Below are 17,969 nucleotides of genomic sequence, written 5' to 3' on the forward strand. Positions count from 1 at the left end.
GTTCGGTTCACGAATAGTGTAATTTTTGTACTCTAGTGATAATTTATTTCTTGGGTAGCCATATCCTTTTTGGGAACTTTTATGAATTGTTGCCATCGGGGGAAAAACCACTGCATGCAGTTGTTGCCAAGACATGTTAATTGCCTCAATGCTGGCATTTAATACAAACATGAAGGTGGCCAATCACATCCAAGCAAATGGTTAGGGCAACTTCAGAATGTGGCCCTTTCCCCCCATTCTTGTGAGCAGCCAAATCCTGGCCCAAGTCCAATAAATACATCCATAACTCAGTCAAACGCTAAGGCATTTGGGTGTACATTTACATCCTGTCTTTCTTACATCTCAAAAGATATCTCTTACCTTGCACAGACCAGATCTAGGCCAATTTAGCTTCTGTAAGGTTGCTAATATGGAAATATTTTTGCTTGGCTGTCTATCATGGGAACCATAGCCTTCTTAGTTAAGGACAAACTATGCCTTTTTGTTCTTTGATTCTAATATTTCTTTTTTTCTCTCCATTCATCCATTCTTCTCCTTTTAGGGTTTCAGTGGTCTTGATGGTGCTAAAGGTGATGCTGGTCCAGCTGGCCCCAAGGTGGGTATTTGCTTTAAGTACTGACCTCCTTCAGTTTATATACGTTGTCTTCTCTCCCATGATGTATTGACCATCTGTTCTGCTTTCTGTTTTAGGGTGAGCCTGGTAGCCCTGGTGAAAATGGTGCTCCTGGACAAGTGGTGAGTATACATGTCCTTCATTCTACTCTCCATGTAATCCTTTTAATTCATGTATATGTTAGCAGCTTAGGTTGAATTTCAGCAGACAAGTGTACAGAAATGGAGGAAACCTTCTCCATTTCCTGCCACATCTCAATGGTACAGCACAGGCTTTGCTTGCAGAAGGGCTCAATGACTCCACAGAGCTACTGACATAACCAGAGTAGAATTTTTTGGGTGAGGTGGACCAATAGTCTGATTTACCATAATACGGCTTCAAAGGTTCTATATATTATAGTCACATCTTTCAGTCAGAACCCCCGGTGATGCAATGGGTTAAACCCTTGTGCCGGCAGGACTGAAGACCAACAGGTCAAAGGTTTGAATCCAGGGAGAGTGTGGATGAGCTCCCTCTGTCAGCTCCAGCTCCCCATGCAGGGACATGAGAGAAGCCTCCTACAAGGATGGTAAAACATCAAAACATCCAGGTGTCCCCTGGGCAACGTTCTTGCAGACAGCCAATTCTCTCACACCAGAAGCGACTTGCAGTTTCTCAAGTCGTTCCTGACATGAAAAAAATATTTCAGTCTTTGTGCTCTTGGAATAGAGTATGCTAAAATTTTATTTCAACAAGCTTTAGCACTGTTGGAAGTTGTGTGAGGCCCAATTGTCTGAAGTTGTCTAGTGCTATAGGTTTGTTCTTATAGTTTGTTCCATGGTTAGTGCCTGTGAAGAACTTTCCGATGAACCAGGTTTTATGTGGTGGCTAATGCACAGTAATGCTAAAATGTAATTAGCTGTTTAGTCTAACTCTAACCTTACATGAGTAATGGCAGCTTCCTACACCAGGGATAGAACATCTTGACATGAGGGCTACAGGGAGACATTTTGAGTAAGATTACTATACCAAACTGGGGATTTCTGTGTGGAATTTCAGATAGTAAGGTTTACAGGTGGATCCAGAAAGCGCCATTCTAAGAGAAATGGAGAACTGTAAAAAATGAGGTTCAGTCTGCAGCACATGAGGTGTATGGAGAAAGAGACATGGATATCTTATGATGTTAGCTTTTATAAATATTTATGCCAAATAAAACTTAAGTGCTACAAGACTTTCAAGCAATGCCTTCGCCATGGCTGCAGTTCCTTAATGACTAAGGAATCCTTCACTACCTGCAAGAAGGTGGCATTGCACTTATAGAAAGTTGTTGTGAATGTTTAAGAACAAGCAGACTAATGGAAATAATAAATTCAGCCAATTTGAATCTCCTTGTGCAGAGAAAAGGTGGGGTATTATTATTATTATTATTATTATTATTATTATTATTATTCTGATGTATGGCAAAAAGAACCAGAACAAGCAGGTTAAGGGAAAGGATAAATGCATAACAAAGATACTGAGAACAATGCTATTTCTCCTCTGATCTTATTTCTTTTTCCTCTGACTAGGGTCCCCGTGGTCTTCCTGGTGAGAGAGGCCGTCCTGGTCAGGCTGGCCCTGCTGTAAGTATATCATTTTGCATTGCTAGATAGCTACATGTTGGTACTTTGTGAACCAGCTTCAGCTACCAGCTTCCATTTCTTCTAGGTCTTGGTAATACAGGGACTGCAACTCAAAACTTTTTTCCCTTCTTCTTTCTTACAGGGTGCTCGTGGTAATGATGGTGCTGCAGGTGCTGCTGGTCCTCCAGTAAGTATTTCAGCAAAGTTCTGCTACTTCTCAAATATTGCCTGAGCAGAGATTGTTTCCTTGTGGCAAAAGAAGGGCCATACAAAATTATGACCAGGGCCACACAACCTAACCAAAACTGGGATCTGGGCAATCGTTGCATTATAACAGGCAATGGGATGGAACAGGTTGTTTTGTGCCAGTTTCCTTTTTCCTGTCAATTTTGAAACAAAGGCCCATTTTTTGAGACCGGATGGCCAATGCTTGGAATCTGAGACACTAAGGAAAACTCTATGACCACCACTTAATGTCTTCCTTTTCTTCTTTCAGGGCCCCACTGGCCCAGCTGGTCCTCCTGGCTTCCCTGGTGCCGCTGGCCCTAAGGTAAGGACACTTCAATCTCTTGTCATTTTAAAGGACCTTTTTTGTGAAGATCAGAGTAGCATCGAAACAGAAAGTTCACTTCCATCCGTTCTAAAAAAAACAGCACTAACAGGTGCATTTGTCAGTATTCTCCTTCTCTTTTTTAAATGAAGATTTCTATGGTATTATTTTTGCCCTAGATTTCTTAGCAAAACAGCAATAAGTATTTTATTGCTCCTAGTAAAGGATTATGGACTACTCTTGCACTGCTAAGCTCCTCACAATGATAAGTCCTTTTTCTGAAAAACACCATAATCTCGCTTTATGCTGCATTTACCTCACTGTGGCTGAGTTCTAATGATCCATTAAGGAATCAAGATTAAGGAATCTACAGACTGGAGTAATCCATTTCTTATATATTAGGAAAGGTGTGGTTCTGCATACCCATTTCTCATATTTCTTTAATATGTGATAGAAATATGTTGAGGGACACTGTTACTTCCCATCCCACTGTCTGAAATATACCCCTTTGAGAAGATGCAAATATGGGGGGGGGGGGGATCCCATGTTATACCTTCAACTTATGATACCAAAAAGAGCAACAACCACAACATTCTTGAATCAAAATGCTTAAGAGGGGTCTTCAGTGGACCACAGCAACAGACCTTGAAAGGTCTACCTTATCTGTCTTAGATAAACTTCAAATCTTTGATCTCTAGATTTTGGGGAGGAAATTAGGCTCTGATAAACCAAGTCATAGGTCTTGTAGTACTGAACCAGTGATCCTGATAGGAAGATGAAGATTTGAGGCTTGAGCATTAGGTGTGACATAGCACAGTCTGGCTGAGAAGGAACATGTCATCATGAGACTTTAGAGGAAATACATGCACTCATAATCCATCTTCTTTCTTTTGTTGCTCAGGGTGAAACCGGTGCTCAAGGTTCCCGTGGTAGTGAAGGCCCACAAGGTGCTCGTGGTGAACCTGGCCCACCTGGTCCTGCTGGCTCTGCTGGTCCTTCTGTAAGCTATACCATCCATGTTTTTTTTTCTTTTATTTGTCATTCTTACACCTTTCAGACTCTTTTAATTGTGTTGTTGATGATGATCCTTTTCTCTTCCTTTTCTGTTGTAGGGCAACCCTGGTTCTGATGGTCAACCTGGTGCCAAAGGTGCAACTGTAAGTTGTCTCCGTATCCTAGTACTTTCCTTCACTTTTTCAGCACCCTGTCTTGCCACCAACCTCACCATCTCTGCCCTCTCTTTTAGGGTGCTCCCGGTATTGCTGGCGCTCCTGGCTTCCCTGGTGCTCGTGGTCCAGCTGGACCTCAAGGCCCCAGCGGCGCTCCTGGTCCCAAGGGTAACAGCGTAAGTACCTTCTCATTTTAACTCACCTTTTGACTCAACACTCATATTGAGCTTATTTTCAAAAGTCTGAAAAAAAAATCAAAGGCTGGATACCTGGGTGGGCTGTCTGGCATATCCCAAGTTCTATATCCACATGGAGATACCACAAATTCCTATAACAATATAACTAACTTAGACATTATCTCCCCTTGGATTTCCCATTCTCACTTCCTCCCCAGCTGTGATTGTTTAATAGTCCCAGTGCCGACATTCTCATAATGCTACCACTTAGTTCCAATTCTATACCTGATCAGAGGAATAAAGCCTGCAGATATTTTCTGACTTTGGAATCCTATTACGCCACCCTGTCAGCACATGCTGGCTTTTGATAGTTTGAAAATTACAACCTTTCAAAGTAGCTAAATCTGTGTAGCAGATGGGGTAAAGCAGCAAAGCGAGACATCGTAGTGCAGAAATCTATGTTTGTGGCTAACGATTCTATAGTTATTTCACAGGCTGTCCCATTCCAAACTCGACAGAGAATGTATTAATTACAATGCCAGTTTTGACGTGACACTGCTTGGGGGCAGAAGGTTGTTCTCAAAAACCTTTCCCCTAGACACCATTTTCTAACAAATTCTTTCTAGGCAAGTGTCAAAACAATTCTCAGCTGACTCCTAGCATCTTATCCAACCCCGATCCTCTCTTGAGTGTGTTACTAATGGATACTTTTGCTGAGAGTTATCTTAGGCCTCTTCTGATTGTCATATAATCCAAATTATCAAAGCAGATAGACCATATTATCTGCTTTGAACTTTGGATTATATGGGTCTACACTGCCGTATACTCCAGGTAATCTGGATTTTATGTGGCAGTGTAGAAGAGGGCTCAGAGGGCAAAAAAAATCTCTTGTTTTTATGGAAGGCAAGAAACAAGTTCATTGCATCATTACTTCCACTGATTGACATATACATGACCATTCTGTTTCGGTCTTCTCTTACCATCTTTAGGGTGAACCTGGTGCTCCTGGAAACAAAGGAGATGCTGGTGCTAAAGGCGAACCTGTAAGTGTGCCTCTCACCTGGAATACAATTGTAACTTGACTTCTCTTCCATCTTTGTTTTCCTGCCATAAATACTGATCTCGTCCTCTTTCCTTTTATCTTACAGGGCCCTGCTGGTATCCAAGGCCCACCTGGCCCACCTGGTGAGGAAGGCAAAAGAGGATCTCGTGGTGAACCTGGACCTGCTGGTTTGCCTGGACCTGCTGGTGAACGCGTATGTAGAAGTTTCATTTTCTGGGCTCTTCTAAGCTCATGGTATCAGTGAATAAGACCAATCCACATACAGGTCATAGGTCTGTCTATTATACCCATGGCACTTTGTTCTTGCTGCTGTGTGCCTTCAAGTCGATTCTGAGTTATGGTCACCCTAAGGCAAACCTATCACATAGTTTTCTTAGCAAGATTTGCTCAGAGGCTTCTTCTGAGTGAGAGATTGTGACCAGTGGGCTTCCATGGCTGTACAATGGTCTCCAATGTGCCAGCTTTGCTCCCAAAACACAACATCACATTGGTTCATAGATTAGTCAAATGACATGTTAGAACCCAAATCCACCAAAAAGAAAGACATAGCAAGCAGGAAACAGGGCTATTCTGTCAAAAGAAAACTATTCCAAAAGTATAGAATGTTGCAGCACTCAAAAGGAAACTGCAGTAGTTGGAGGGCCAATGCCCTGTATCAATTGTTGAGTGTCAAAAATTAATTATATGAATGTAATGTGCTACTAGTAGCCAAGATTACTATAGTTTCCTCTATTGTCTAGCAGTATTCTTTTCAATATTAGTTCCTGGGAAAACACAGGAATGAGGGTGCTAATGTACACACGTTCTCCTTCTAGACTACCTAATGGCGTCTAGTTGGCCATCGGCAGACCAGAATGCCATACTGGGCAGACCTTTGCTATGATCTATCAAAGTTATTGTGGTTTTAGGGCTCTAAACCCACAACAAAAATTGGTGAGACTTTGGTGTTCACCATTATTCAAAAGATGACTATAGTCATTTTCCTTCCTCTGTAAATCATTCAGAACAGGTTCTAGATATGACCACCATTTTTTAAAATTTGTATTTGTGCTGAAATGCCATGACAGGTGTGTTAAGAAAAAATCACTGTCAAGCAGCGATGAAGAGTGTATGGCCTACTAGAAGTTAGTTGATTGCTGCTCCCAACAACCCTTACCACTGGCTATGGGGTGAGGATTGATGGGAATTGCAGTTGAACAGCTTCAAAGAGGTTGTCATTTTATGATGATATAGAGAAGAAACAATGTACACTTTTAAAATCAAGTCATCAGTCCTATTGAGTAACAGTCAACTGCAATGTTAAAGCTTCCTATGGCATATTCAGCACTTGAGCATTTAGTTCTTTCCAAACAATGATTTTAAGGTCAGTGATTTCTCAACGTATTAGGAATCACTCTGGCCCCTTCCACAAGGCTGAATAAAATCCCACATTTTCTCCTTTGATCTGGAATTTATGGCAGTGTGGACTCAGATAACTCAGTTCAAAGCAGATATTGTGGGATGTTCTGCCTTGAGTTATATGGCTGTGTGGAAGGGCCCTTTGTCTACATCAAAAACAATAACCCTCTTCTGATATTTTGATGGGAAAGTCCCTCTTTGCAGCTCACCTTCCAGGCATTCAGCCACTTATGTGACTTTCTCCTTTTCCCATTGACAGGGTGCTCCTGGAAGCCGTGGTTTCCCTGGCTCTGATGGCATTGCTGGTCCCAAGGTGAGTTCTACTACCGTACTGTTGTTTTCTGTAGAAAAAAGGTATAAAATCAAAAGGGGTTCAGTTTCTTCACACCTCACATTGGCACTGTAATAAAGGCTGTAATAAAAGAAATATCAAATGGGAAGAAATAGCTTAGAGAAAACAATGATGCTGGGGGCAATGGAAGGAAAAAGGAAGAGGGGCCGACCAAGGGCAAGATGAATGGATGGCATCCTTGAAGTGACTGGCTTGACCTTGAAGGAGCTCTGGCGTGAGCTGGTTCATGAGGTCACGAAGAGTTGGAAGCAACTGAACGAATGAACAACAATAAGCAACTCGGAATTTTAGAATATAGGGCAAAGTAGAAAATATTAAACCAGGATCAGCAGGAATGTGCTCTCGGCAAAGGGGCTTCCAGTATGATTATCTTGTCATTTGCAATGTGATCAAGTCTTCCTGTACCACAGTCATGAGCAAACTTCGGCCCTCTAGGTGTTTTGGACTTCAACTCCCACAATTCTTAACAGCCTACTGGCTGTTAGGAATTGTGCGAGTTGAGGTCCAAAACACCTGGAGGGCTGAAGTTTGCCCATGACTGCTGTACCATATTTCTTCCCTTTAATCCATATAATTAAAACATTGGTCTTATCATACTGGCTGCAAAATTCTGAGAATTCTAATACATTCTTTTTCATTTTGGAGATGGAAGTTGAAAGTAACTTGCTCAAACTCATGGATTGAGGGATGGAGATTTAAACCCAGAGCTAAAGAGTTCATAAGCAAACAGAATATCCAGAAAATTATCAGTTTTAAGCCTTCCATATGCCATTGCACAGTCTAGTGTTGGCCATCTTTCTTTGATCAAGTTCTTGCTCATTTTGGATCCTTGGATTTTAATTAGTTTTAATTATTTAATTTTTAATTATTGTGCGGAAGGCTTTTTAACTGTGGAAGATAAATCAACGTCCACAAGATGTACATCTTCATAAATTTCATCCTCGTTGGGAACCACAAATTATTTTACAATTTGGCTGAAAAGAAATTGTTGAAAGTTGGGCAGTTATTGAAGACTATTCACATTCTGCATAGAAAACTTTTTCATGCAGAAAATACTGTTTTCTGTACAGGACAGTTGTTTTCTGTGAAAGAATGTTATTTCTGCATAGAAAACAAATTTCCTGTTAAAAATCAGCATTTTCTGCATGTACAACATTCTTACCTATGCATAAAACCCGTCTTATATGTACCAAATGCTATTTTATTATACTCACACACAAACCCACATGCCCATGCTGGACTGAAGTTTGCAGAATAAGCTCCAGACTATGGCAATTTATACCTGCCTATAGGATTATCTTCATCAAGAAACTGCATTTTCAAGTATTCTTTCACTCCTTAGTCAACAGTCAGGTGCTGTACCTAATGTCTTCTCTTGACCACAATTCCTCTTTCAGGGCCCCCCTGGTGAACGTGGCTCTCCTGGCCCTGCTGGTGCCAAAGGATCTCCTGGTGAAGCTGGACGCCCTGGTGAACCTGGTCTCCCTGGAGTCAAGGTGAGTGCATGACATGGGATTTGGTACCGCCTGGTAAAGAGATTTGTCTTTGTTTTGTTTTGGGAGATAGGGGAACAAAGATGGCAAAATAAAATAAGTTGAGCAGATCTAGAAGGAAGGAGATGTTTTATGATAGCTTTCAGTTCCCAACTTTGGGCTATTTTTGACAGGAATAGACACCCAAAAGTAGGGCAAAATCACACCTTTACAAAAGTATTTTTTGATTCCCCCAACATAACATTGCACAATAGCATCCGCAAACTAAATACTGAAATCTGGGATCGATTGAGAATCATTCTAGAAAGTAGAAGAAGCCCTTAAAATTGCACTAAAGTAATAAGAATGGGAATTAGCATAGGGAAAGTAAAAGTAAAGGGATTTTCAGTGGAAATTTCTAATAAATAATAACAATTTAAAAACTTTATTTAAACCCCACCACCATCTCCCAGAGGGGCTTGGGGTGGCTCACAAAGCACTCGAAGGTACAAACACACAATATAAAAAAAGTGCAAAGACAACAAAAACAAAACAACAACCATCATAAACATCACAACCCCACTGATTGAGATCAATAAAATGTATCAATAGCTGCTGAATATAAAACAAACTCAATCAATATCAGTCTCATAAAGTGTACGGTGAAAAATCTCTAGGTCCTTGAATTTCATGTCTAAAAAGTCATGTTTTCAGTTGTATATGGAAGGCTTGGAGAGTGGGGGGTAGCCTAATCTCTCTGGGGAGGGCATTCCAAAGCCGGGGAGCCACCACTGAGAAGGCCCCCTCTTTCGTCCCCACCAACCACACGTGAGATGGTGGTGGGACCAAGAGGAGGGCCTCCCCAGTAGATCTTAGTGCCCGTGCTGGTTCCTAGAAGGATGCAGTCTCAAAGATAGGTCAGACCCAAAGCGCTTCTCCCTAAAAGTCCCCATTTTGTCCACATTAGTCGCACCCTTAGTCGCATCAAGATCTGAATAATCCATTAAACCATATCAGCTTTTTAAAATCCTCACTCGTTAAGTAACTTGAACCCTGCCTCTCACTTCAAGACACAAACTGCCCCCTAACCTACCTGCCAATTCAATTTCTTTGTGACTCCCCCCTTCCCATAGCTGCTCAGGATTTTTTGAAATTCAAATAAAAATTAAAAACATATAGGATTTAATTTAAAATCCCAGAAAACCAAAAAAACAACATAAAGCACAACTCAATCTGGAACTAATTTAAGAGAGACCAACAACATCTAAATTGCCGGAAAAGCTTTTATAAAGAGTTTGTCATGTTTTTGGTGAAAGGAATACAAGATATAAAGGATATGTACGGAAATATTTTTCAAACTCAGTGTATTTCTATCCCAGAAGAGCGGAGCTTAGAAAAGTTATTTTTTGTATTACAAAATCCCATTTGAACCTGTTGGCTGTGGGTTTCAAAAAAAAAAAAAGAATTCAGATGAGGTTATCATGACAAATCCTATTGGATAAAGTATATAACAGCAAAGAGAGAACAGCCTTTTTATTACTGTGCTGAACCTGAATATTAAATAGGACTGGCCTAACAGGGATGCCCAATTTCACATTCTTCAGGAGCATCACCCCAAAACAAGCTACAGTTCAGAGCATGTAGTGCCATGAGGCAACAAAAACAGAGAGATCCAAACTATCCTGCTCTTCCTAGTTAACAATCTCTGTTTATTAATCTAACCAAAGGCTGGTTTTTCACTTCCTTTCTTATCTCCCACTTAGGGTCTGACTGGTAGCCCTGGCAGCCCTGGTCCCGATGGCAAGACTGGCCCCACTGTAAGTAGTATAATGTCTTTTAAAAATATTTCTCCCTTTTCCAGAGGGAATTGTCACTTTCCCCCCGCCTTTTATTTTCTTTTTCTAACATCTGTGGTTCATTCTTCCTCTTATAGGGCCCTGCTGGTCAAGATGGTCGCCCCGGACCTGCAGGTCCACCTGGTGCAAGAGGTCAAGCTGGTGTGATGGGATTCCCTGGACCAAAAGGCGCTGCTGTAAGTAGCCTTTTGCTGCATTTTATGAATGCAAGCTCCACAAACTATGGCCCTCTTCTGCAAGTGAAGGGTTTGCCATGAAGTGCTCAACACAAAAACAATTTAGGGACCAAAATGACTACCTTTCTGGATACCATTAAAGCTTTTAAGACTTTTCAAAAAATGATATCATTCTGCAATTTCTATCTCCAGGGTCTCTTGAAATAATGGCCACCACTGGCTATATTGCAGATATTTTCCAGTCATTTTGAGTAATTGCCAAAGATATCAACATTTGGTGTGCTTGTATATGTTAATTATTTGGTCCCATTTTGAATGGGGGGCACTATCATTCAGCTGAGTTAGAAGTTTCCTAAATTGTATTACCATTTGTCTATTGGTTTCAATATTGGTTTTTATAAAGTAATTTAAAAAACACCACTACAAATAGTCACATTCATTTGTGGTTGAAATTTGTGCATTGTTTGCACATGGATGCACATCCTGCATGTATTTAATATCCACATCCTGAATTTGTACTAATGCAGTTTAATACCTAAAGGATAAAATGAAACTGCAGGCCTAGGAGCCTCTTATGTGTTTGTGGCTCATAATGTTCTCAAAAATTTTCTTCTCTGAAAGATTTCTCTTTTCCTCTTTTATTAGGGTGAGCCTGGCAAACCTGGCGAGAGAGGTGCTCCTGGAGCTGTTGGTGCTGTTGTAAGTATTTTACCTCTTGTCACTCCTGTCCACTTTTTCTCTAATCCATCTGGCCTAACATCCTCAGAAGGATTTTAAAGCAAAAATCAAAGTAGTTTTTGCTATTCATCAACAGAGCGAGCCCTAAAGCAGAGAGAAAATGTTAGTCATCCCTACTCTGAGCATTGCACTACAATATGGATTGGATAGCAGAAGTGTGTTAGTTGTTCCATGGAGGCAGTCGAGCTGATCCTTCCTGAAGAGAATGAAATGTATATAATGAAGGAAACCACAGCAGAGGGGATGGCGGGTGTATGACAAGAATGGCCCCATATGTTGGCCAGATGGCAATGAAAGATAAGGCTAGACTAGGCAAGACATACGGCACATTGAAATGCAATAACAAAAGACAGATGAGATTGTATAGGGTAAAAACTTGGCTGTGGGACCAAGCCTTTGGGACAGTACAATAAAGTAATAATCCAGTATGGCTGGTTTGAGATGGTTTCTAAAAAAAATTTTTATCAACTGGGCACAGCTGATTTTAATGTTTGTGTATAGTTGTAATTTGTTTTTATTCCGGCATTAAATGTTTGCCGTATTTATATGGTGCTCCTCCCCGAGTCCCCTTCAGGGTGAGAAGGGCGGAATATAAATGCTTTAAATATATAACAAATAATAAATAAAAATCACAGCATGACACAGTCTTATAAAGAGTGGCCAAAGCATTCAAACGATATTTTTAAACAGATGGATGGACTATGACAGGCATGAGAAGGAGAATTTACCTTAGGATATCTTTCAATTGATCTTGTCCCTGCTTTTGCTAACCTTCTCTCTCTACTTCTTCTCTCCCAGGGTGCTCCCGGTAAAGATGGTGAAACTGGCGCACAGGGACCCCCTGGCCCAACTGTAAGTAAAATTTACCTTTAATCAAATGTTCTGTACTATTGATGGCTATTTTAGGATAACCCTTACTGAGTTCTGCCTTTCCACAACCCTTCTTCCTTTGTTTTCCCATCACAGGGTCCTGCTGGAGAAAGAGGTGAACAAGGTCCCGCTGGAGCTCCTGGATTCCAGGTGAGAGGTTTTATATAAAAATTGGTATAGTGAGAGCTATTTCAGCTAAGATCCAGATTTGAAGACACAAATTAAGAGATAGTAAAAAAAAAAGTACATATTTACTTTTGTTTACATATCTATGTTCTATTCTGCACAATTTCTTCCTTTCCCTGGGTTTTAAGATACCTTGGATTTCTTTGCAAATTTTCTGGGAAGTGCAGAAGGGAAAAGACTTGTTGAAAGACATTCCTTTACTCAATAATAAAGACTAGGAATGGCCTGAAAAAAATCTGAAAAAATGAAAGACAGCTGGAAAATTTAAGCATTCTGAATCCATGGCACTATTTATCACTCTTCGTAGCAATGCAGGCAGCTTATAGATCACAAATCCAAAGATAGAGCCAACTTTCTTTGGGCAAACATTCTTTGCTTTCATTTTCCAGTCCTATGAGTTATAATGGTTTTTACATCTTTGGTTTCCTTCTGCAGGGTCTCCCCGGTCCCGCTGGTGCCCCTGGTGAATCTGGAAAGCCTGGTGAACAGGTAAATGATGTATTTATGTGTGTTCGGCATCTAATTGTTGCCAGTCTGTACACCGCCCTGAATTGCCTTCGGGCTGAAAAGGGCGGGATAAAAGTGTAGTAAATAAATAAATAAATGATGGGACTATTTGTGCACAATTGTGAAAGATAAATGCTCGGGCCTAAATATAGTTGCCAGTCTGAACTGAGCACCTTAACTGCCCAGAAAAGTCATACTTCCTCCATGTGTGGTGCCTACATTTTCTGAGTAGTCTGGTTTTACATTTATGTAGAAAGTACAACTATCTCAATGACATCCTATGCATTATTAGGAGGTCGGATTTCTCTCCCATTTGCTCCTTTGCCTGCATTTTTTGCACATAATGAACACAACTTCATCCTCTAACTGTTACTGAAGTGAAGGGTTAAGGGTTAGGTATTACTTTTCTGGGCCCTTCAAGATAATGCCCTCCTGTGATGAGTTTAGAGACGCTTTGCTTAGGTGATCTTCTTTTTAGATGCCTTCTTCCAGTCTTCGTCTACTGCACAGCAGCTGCGCTATTTTCCCACCTCCTCTGCATCTGCATATGCTTTGGGGTATTGAAAAGGACATGAATTAATTTCACATAGTTGTGGCTGAGTTTACATCAATCTTCTTTTTGTCAAGGAGGTCTTTTCACTTTTCCTATGTGATATCAAATGAGGAGTGCTATGATTTCCAGTACAAAGACTTTCTGAAATATTTACATCAGTGAAGCTCCTGTGTTGCCAATCAATTTGATGATAAACATCCAGAGCAACCTACAAAGTCATCTTCTGACTTGTTCTTCAGTAATAATAATAACCCAATTTTTACGCTAATGCTTCTATGTCACCATCTACAATCTCTTCTCTGACCAATCGTCTCATAGTGAAATAGATTGCATCAGTGCTGGTGTCTCCTTCACTGGAGGTTTTAAAGCAGATGTTGGCCACCTATCTTGAAGTAGATGGCTTCCTGAATCCACAGGTTAGCCTAGATTCCCTTCCACTTTATGATTCCATTATTTTTTTAAAAGGGATGTAGTAGATCCTCCGGTCTAATTGTCAAATCACACTTTCAGAAATTTTAAACATCATGCCACTTTTGGGTGGAGTTGAAACATTCTGAAAGAATGGAATACACAAGGACCCTCCTATCCAGAGATCCTAGTTTAGGCCTAGTGATTATTTTTTAGTGTAACAGCTGGCATTTCTTAATAATTCATAGAACCTTTCAATGTCCAAAACTCTATGATTCTTTCTAATCTTCCAAGGCTGAAATATTCCAAGGCAATGTTGAGAATCATACAGCCTCCAGATGTTTGTGGGCTTTGAACATCAGCCTATCAGCCATTTCCAGCATAACCAATAGTGAGAAATGTTGGAGTTTGCAGTCCATCCATATCTATTGTAGAAAGTCCATGTTGGATTTTATTCACAAAATTGTTCATATTTCCAACAAGAAATTTTAGAAAGGTCATCAATTGCAATTGTGATATATAGAAATAGTAAAATATTGCCATATCTGTATTCTATTGCAGCCGCTTCTTTCCTTTACACTTTTCCCCTATGTACCTTGCTCACATCGATGAAATCCTGTCTTCTCAAACTTGATCCCATCCTTCCAATGTTTCTGGAATTTCACAGTGGATGAAATGTAAAGTTCAACTATTCTCACACTGAGTCATGAGGCAGAAGAACCTCCCCATGTATTGCATAGTAGAACTCTCCAACAATCTCCTCTTGGAATGAGACTAACCTGGATGTTGGCAACTTTAACAATCCTAATTTTTGCTGTTGTTACTCTTTTGACAGGGTGTTCCCGGTGATGTTGGTGCTCCTGGTCCATCTGGCGCAAGAGTAAGTAAAGAGCTTCTTCACAATTCATTGATCCTCATTAGATTTTTAAAAAATCTTTTTGCTACTACTTGCTTTGATCTCTGAGTTATAACCAGGCTTCTTAATTCCTTCCAGGGTGAGAGAGGTTTCCCTGGTGAACGTGGTGTCCAAGGCCCTGCAGGTCCTGCTGGCCCCCGTGGGGCTAATGGTGCTCCTGGTAACGATGGTGCTAAGGTAAGGGATGTGTGAAGATTGGTGAGATAGGGGTTGGATGGGATTTTGAGAAATGTGAAGATCCCTCTGTTGCTGTTATAAACTTTCTAGTAAACTGAATTATGGTGACCCTAATGTAGATATATGGCCAAAGAAATGTGCCATTACCTTGAACAAAAGAGTATAGAACGTGCCCGCTGTCATCCAGTGGGTTTCCATGACTTGGAAAAGAGTGGTATGAATACTGGGTTTCTAGAGTCATAATCCAGCACTCCAACTACAACTTCCTACTCTTTCCCATGGACCCTATCTTGATCTTCCTCTACTTCAGTGTTTCCTCTGCTAATACATGAAATAAATGTTTCAGATCAAAAAGACATCCATTAAATCATCCACAATCCCATGTTTAGGAGATAGGGAAAACAGCCTTTCCTTAGACAGCTCCTGTCTAACCCAGCTCCCGTTTTAACCCTGAATGGGAGCACCTACAGTATTTAGAATCCTCTTATCAGTTTATGTGAGTCCATTATAATGTACCTCCATTCACAGGAATAGATATAACGCCCATTTTGAAGAATAAAACTATCCAGAGAAACTGCTACTTTTATGTAAACAACTCACCTTCCCTTTTTTCCAAGCATAAAGATTATAATCCAAATTCCTACTAGTACTTTCACCTAAAGTAGACCTACTACATAAATAAGATCTAATAAGTCCTTTCAAGTATGGACTCATTGTTTTTTGCTCCAGTTAGGACCACCATTAGGATTCAGGTGTGGGCATCAAAGAAGCTAAACATTGTTTGATAGAAGGGAACGAGTATTTTAAGAAGGGAATGAACACAGAAGGGAGACAGGTAGCTCTGATAACTCAACCTTTTCTTTTACTGATCCATACCCATGTTTTAATCTGCTTCTCTAGGGTGATGCTGGTGCTCCTGGTGCTCCCGGAAACCAAGGTCCTCCAGGCCTCCAGGGTATGCCTGGTGAACGTGGTGCTGCTGGTCTGCCTGGTGCCAAGGGTGACAGAGTAAGTATCTAGTCCTTGAAAGAACACTATCAAAATTACAGTCTCCAATGTACTCAGCTTATAAAGTGTGGGGGAGGAGCATAGCTGTCAGTTGGATGGAAAGTTTGTAGACAATAAGCTAGCATACCCAGAAACTCATCATACAGGGACATGAAAACATTGGACCCTGCCTTATACTGAAACATGCTATTGGTCCATCTAGGGCATGACTTCAAATTCTGATGGTTGTGGCATTCCAATATTTCAGATAAAATACTTTCCTTGACCTGCCTAGAGACCCCTGATGGAGTCTCATACTCCAACTAACTAAGCGTTATCTTACTTAGCTTCCCATATCAACTGAAATCGGATCAGGGTAGTGCAGACATCGATGATCTATATAGCTCAGTACTTTCTGCATTGGGGTGTGGGATCCATGCTGCAGTAGAACTTCCATCATTGACTATAAAACCTATAAAACCCTGTACGGTTCCGGTCCAGTGTATCTGTCCGAACGTATCTCCCGCTACGTCCCACCTCGGAGCTTGAGATCATCTGGGGAGGTCCTGCTCTCGACCCCACCGCTCTCACAAGTGAGGCTGGTGGGGACGAGGAGCAGGGCCTTCTCAGTGGTGGCCCCTCACCTGTGGAACTCACTCCCCGGGGAAATCAGAGCATCACCATCCCTCCTCTCCTTCAGGAGGAGGGTGAAAACTTGGTTGTGGGACCAGGCCTTTGGGCAACCAGGCAATTAAAGACCAGCAGGATGGACAAAATGGTATTAAAAACGGAACTATGAGACAGCAAACACTGACAATGTAAGGGAGGAATTTAGGTTTGTATTGATTTTATTGATTTTATTGATTTTTACTGAAATAATGCATGAAGCTGTTATTAATTGTGAAATTTTACTGTAAGTTGTGATGATTGTTATGATGCTGGCATCTAATTGTTGCCTTTACTGTGTAAGCCGCTCTGGGTCCCCTTCGGGGTGAGAAGGGCGGGGTACAAGAACCCCAAATAAATAAATAAATAAATGTCTGCTTTTATTAGTCATACTGTCTAGATATGATGGAAATTAAGTATCCAACAACATATAGAGAACCCTCCACCACCCCCCTCCACCTCTTGGCCATCCTTAGGTTACATTCAATGGATCTACATCATCTTATGCTGATGCTTTTTCCAGACTTGCCATGTAGACTTCTGTCCAAGCAGAAATGCCAGAAACTGTATTGAGATTGATGTAACTATTAAGCTATGCTACTATGTCCCTGACAATAATCATTCCAGGAGGTTGTTGGCATAAAAGCAAGGAGGAATTAAAATATAATCCTAAATTCAATCCAGTCATATGTAGATACCTTCCCTCACTGCTTGGGGTAATTTACAGTGTGCTGAATTTCTCTCAGGTCTTCAAATATGGGGCATATTGAGTCCCATAGAATTCTTCCTCCCAATATTTGCCAATGTCTCTTCCTTTGAATGCTTCATGATCTGTTTTGTCTCCCTTTCTCCCTAGGGTGACCCAGGTGCCAAAGGTGTTGATGGTGCTCCTGGCAAGGATGGAGTTAGAGGCCTGACTGGACCCATTGGCCCACCTGGACCTGCTGGTTCTCCTGGTGACAAGGCAAGTGTTCTGATGACTTAACCTTTTCATCCCAGAAGTGTATAGTTGGCAGGTCCCAAGGAGGACCTTTTCATGAATTTATACATCCCTTTGTAAGTATAGGGTGGGAAACAAGGGTCAGGGGTGTAGACTTGCCAGTATCACATTATATGCTTGATACAGGTGGATGTCTATGTCTGGCTGGCTGAACCTCAAAGCTTCAGTCCTACTAGAGGTCTTGCATGTGGAAAATGGAAGGAAATATGTAGGTAGTAAGGACAAGTAGACATAAAAGTTTGCCTCAGAGGTGACCACTTGCCAATTGATCTGTTAAGATCTTCAACTTAAATGTATCATAGACAGCTGTTGTGTCTTTACATGAGTATAAAGAAAGGCTTCCAAAGGCCAATGACATGGCTGGATTTCACTGAATTCTACATCTAAGATTACATATTTTGAAAGAAGGTAATATTTCCTATTATAATCAAACATTCAGAAATGGGATGGAAAGGATTGGTATTCTCATACAAAACTGACACGTTCTATGAGCTGATTGAACCATCCATTCCTATAAGTTCTTCATAGCCAGGAT

General features: G+C 40.9%; 1 protein-coding gene across 1 annotated transcript in view; it reads left to right on the forward strand.

Annotated features, from left to right (window-relative positions):
* The window catches only part of COL1A1 (collagen type I alpha 1 chain), a 46,155-nt gene that overhangs the window by 10,703 nt on the left and 17,483 nt on the right, over positions 1 to 17,969 (forward strand). Inside the window, exons 12-33 of the mRNA XM_060780820.2 lie at positions 542 to 595; positions 691 to 735; positions 2,161 to 2,214; positions 2,357 to 2,401; positions 2,711 to 2,764; positions 3,666 to 3,764; positions 3,877 to 3,921; positions 4,011 to 4,109; positions 5,099 to 5,152; positions 5,258 to 5,365; positions 6,830 to 6,883; positions 8,320 to 8,418; positions 10,158 to 10,211; positions 10,328 to 10,426; positions 11,072 to 11,125; positions 11,963 to 12,016; positions 12,131 to 12,184; positions 12,656 to 12,709; positions 14,524 to 14,568; positions 14,683 to 14,781; positions 15,682 to 15,789; positions 17,291 to 17,398. Of these exons, the coding sequence (XP_060636803.2) occupies positions 542 to 595; positions 691 to 735; positions 2,161 to 2,214; positions 2,357 to 2,401; positions 2,711 to 2,764; positions 3,666 to 3,764; positions 3,877 to 3,921; positions 4,011 to 4,109; positions 5,099 to 5,152; positions 5,258 to 5,365; positions 6,830 to 6,883; positions 8,320 to 8,418; positions 10,158 to 10,211; positions 10,328 to 10,426; positions 11,072 to 11,125; positions 11,963 to 12,016; positions 12,131 to 12,184; positions 12,656 to 12,709; positions 14,524 to 14,568; positions 14,683 to 14,781; positions 15,682 to 15,789; positions 17,291 to 17,398 (1,539 nt within the window). The remainder of the gene's footprint in view (positions 1 to 541; positions 596 to 690; positions 736 to 2,160; positions 2,215 to 2,356; positions 2,402 to 2,710; positions 2,765 to 3,665; positions 3,765 to 3,876; positions 3,922 to 4,010; positions 4,110 to 5,098; positions 5,153 to 5,257; positions 5,366 to 6,829; positions 6,884 to 8,319; positions 8,419 to 10,157; positions 10,212 to 10,327; positions 10,427 to 11,071; positions 11,126 to 11,962; positions 12,017 to 12,130; positions 12,185 to 12,655; positions 12,710 to 14,523; positions 14,569 to 14,682; positions 14,782 to 15,681; positions 15,790 to 17,290; positions 17,399 to 17,969) is intronic.

This window comes from Anolis sagrei, chromosome 6 (genome assembly GCF_037176765.1).
Source record: "Anolis sagrei isolate rAnoSag1 chromosome 6, rAnoSag1.mat, whole genome shotgun sequence".
Classification (NCBI taxonomy): Eukaryota; Metazoa; Chordata; class Lepidosauria; order Squamata; family Dactyloidae; genus Anolis; species Anolis sagrei.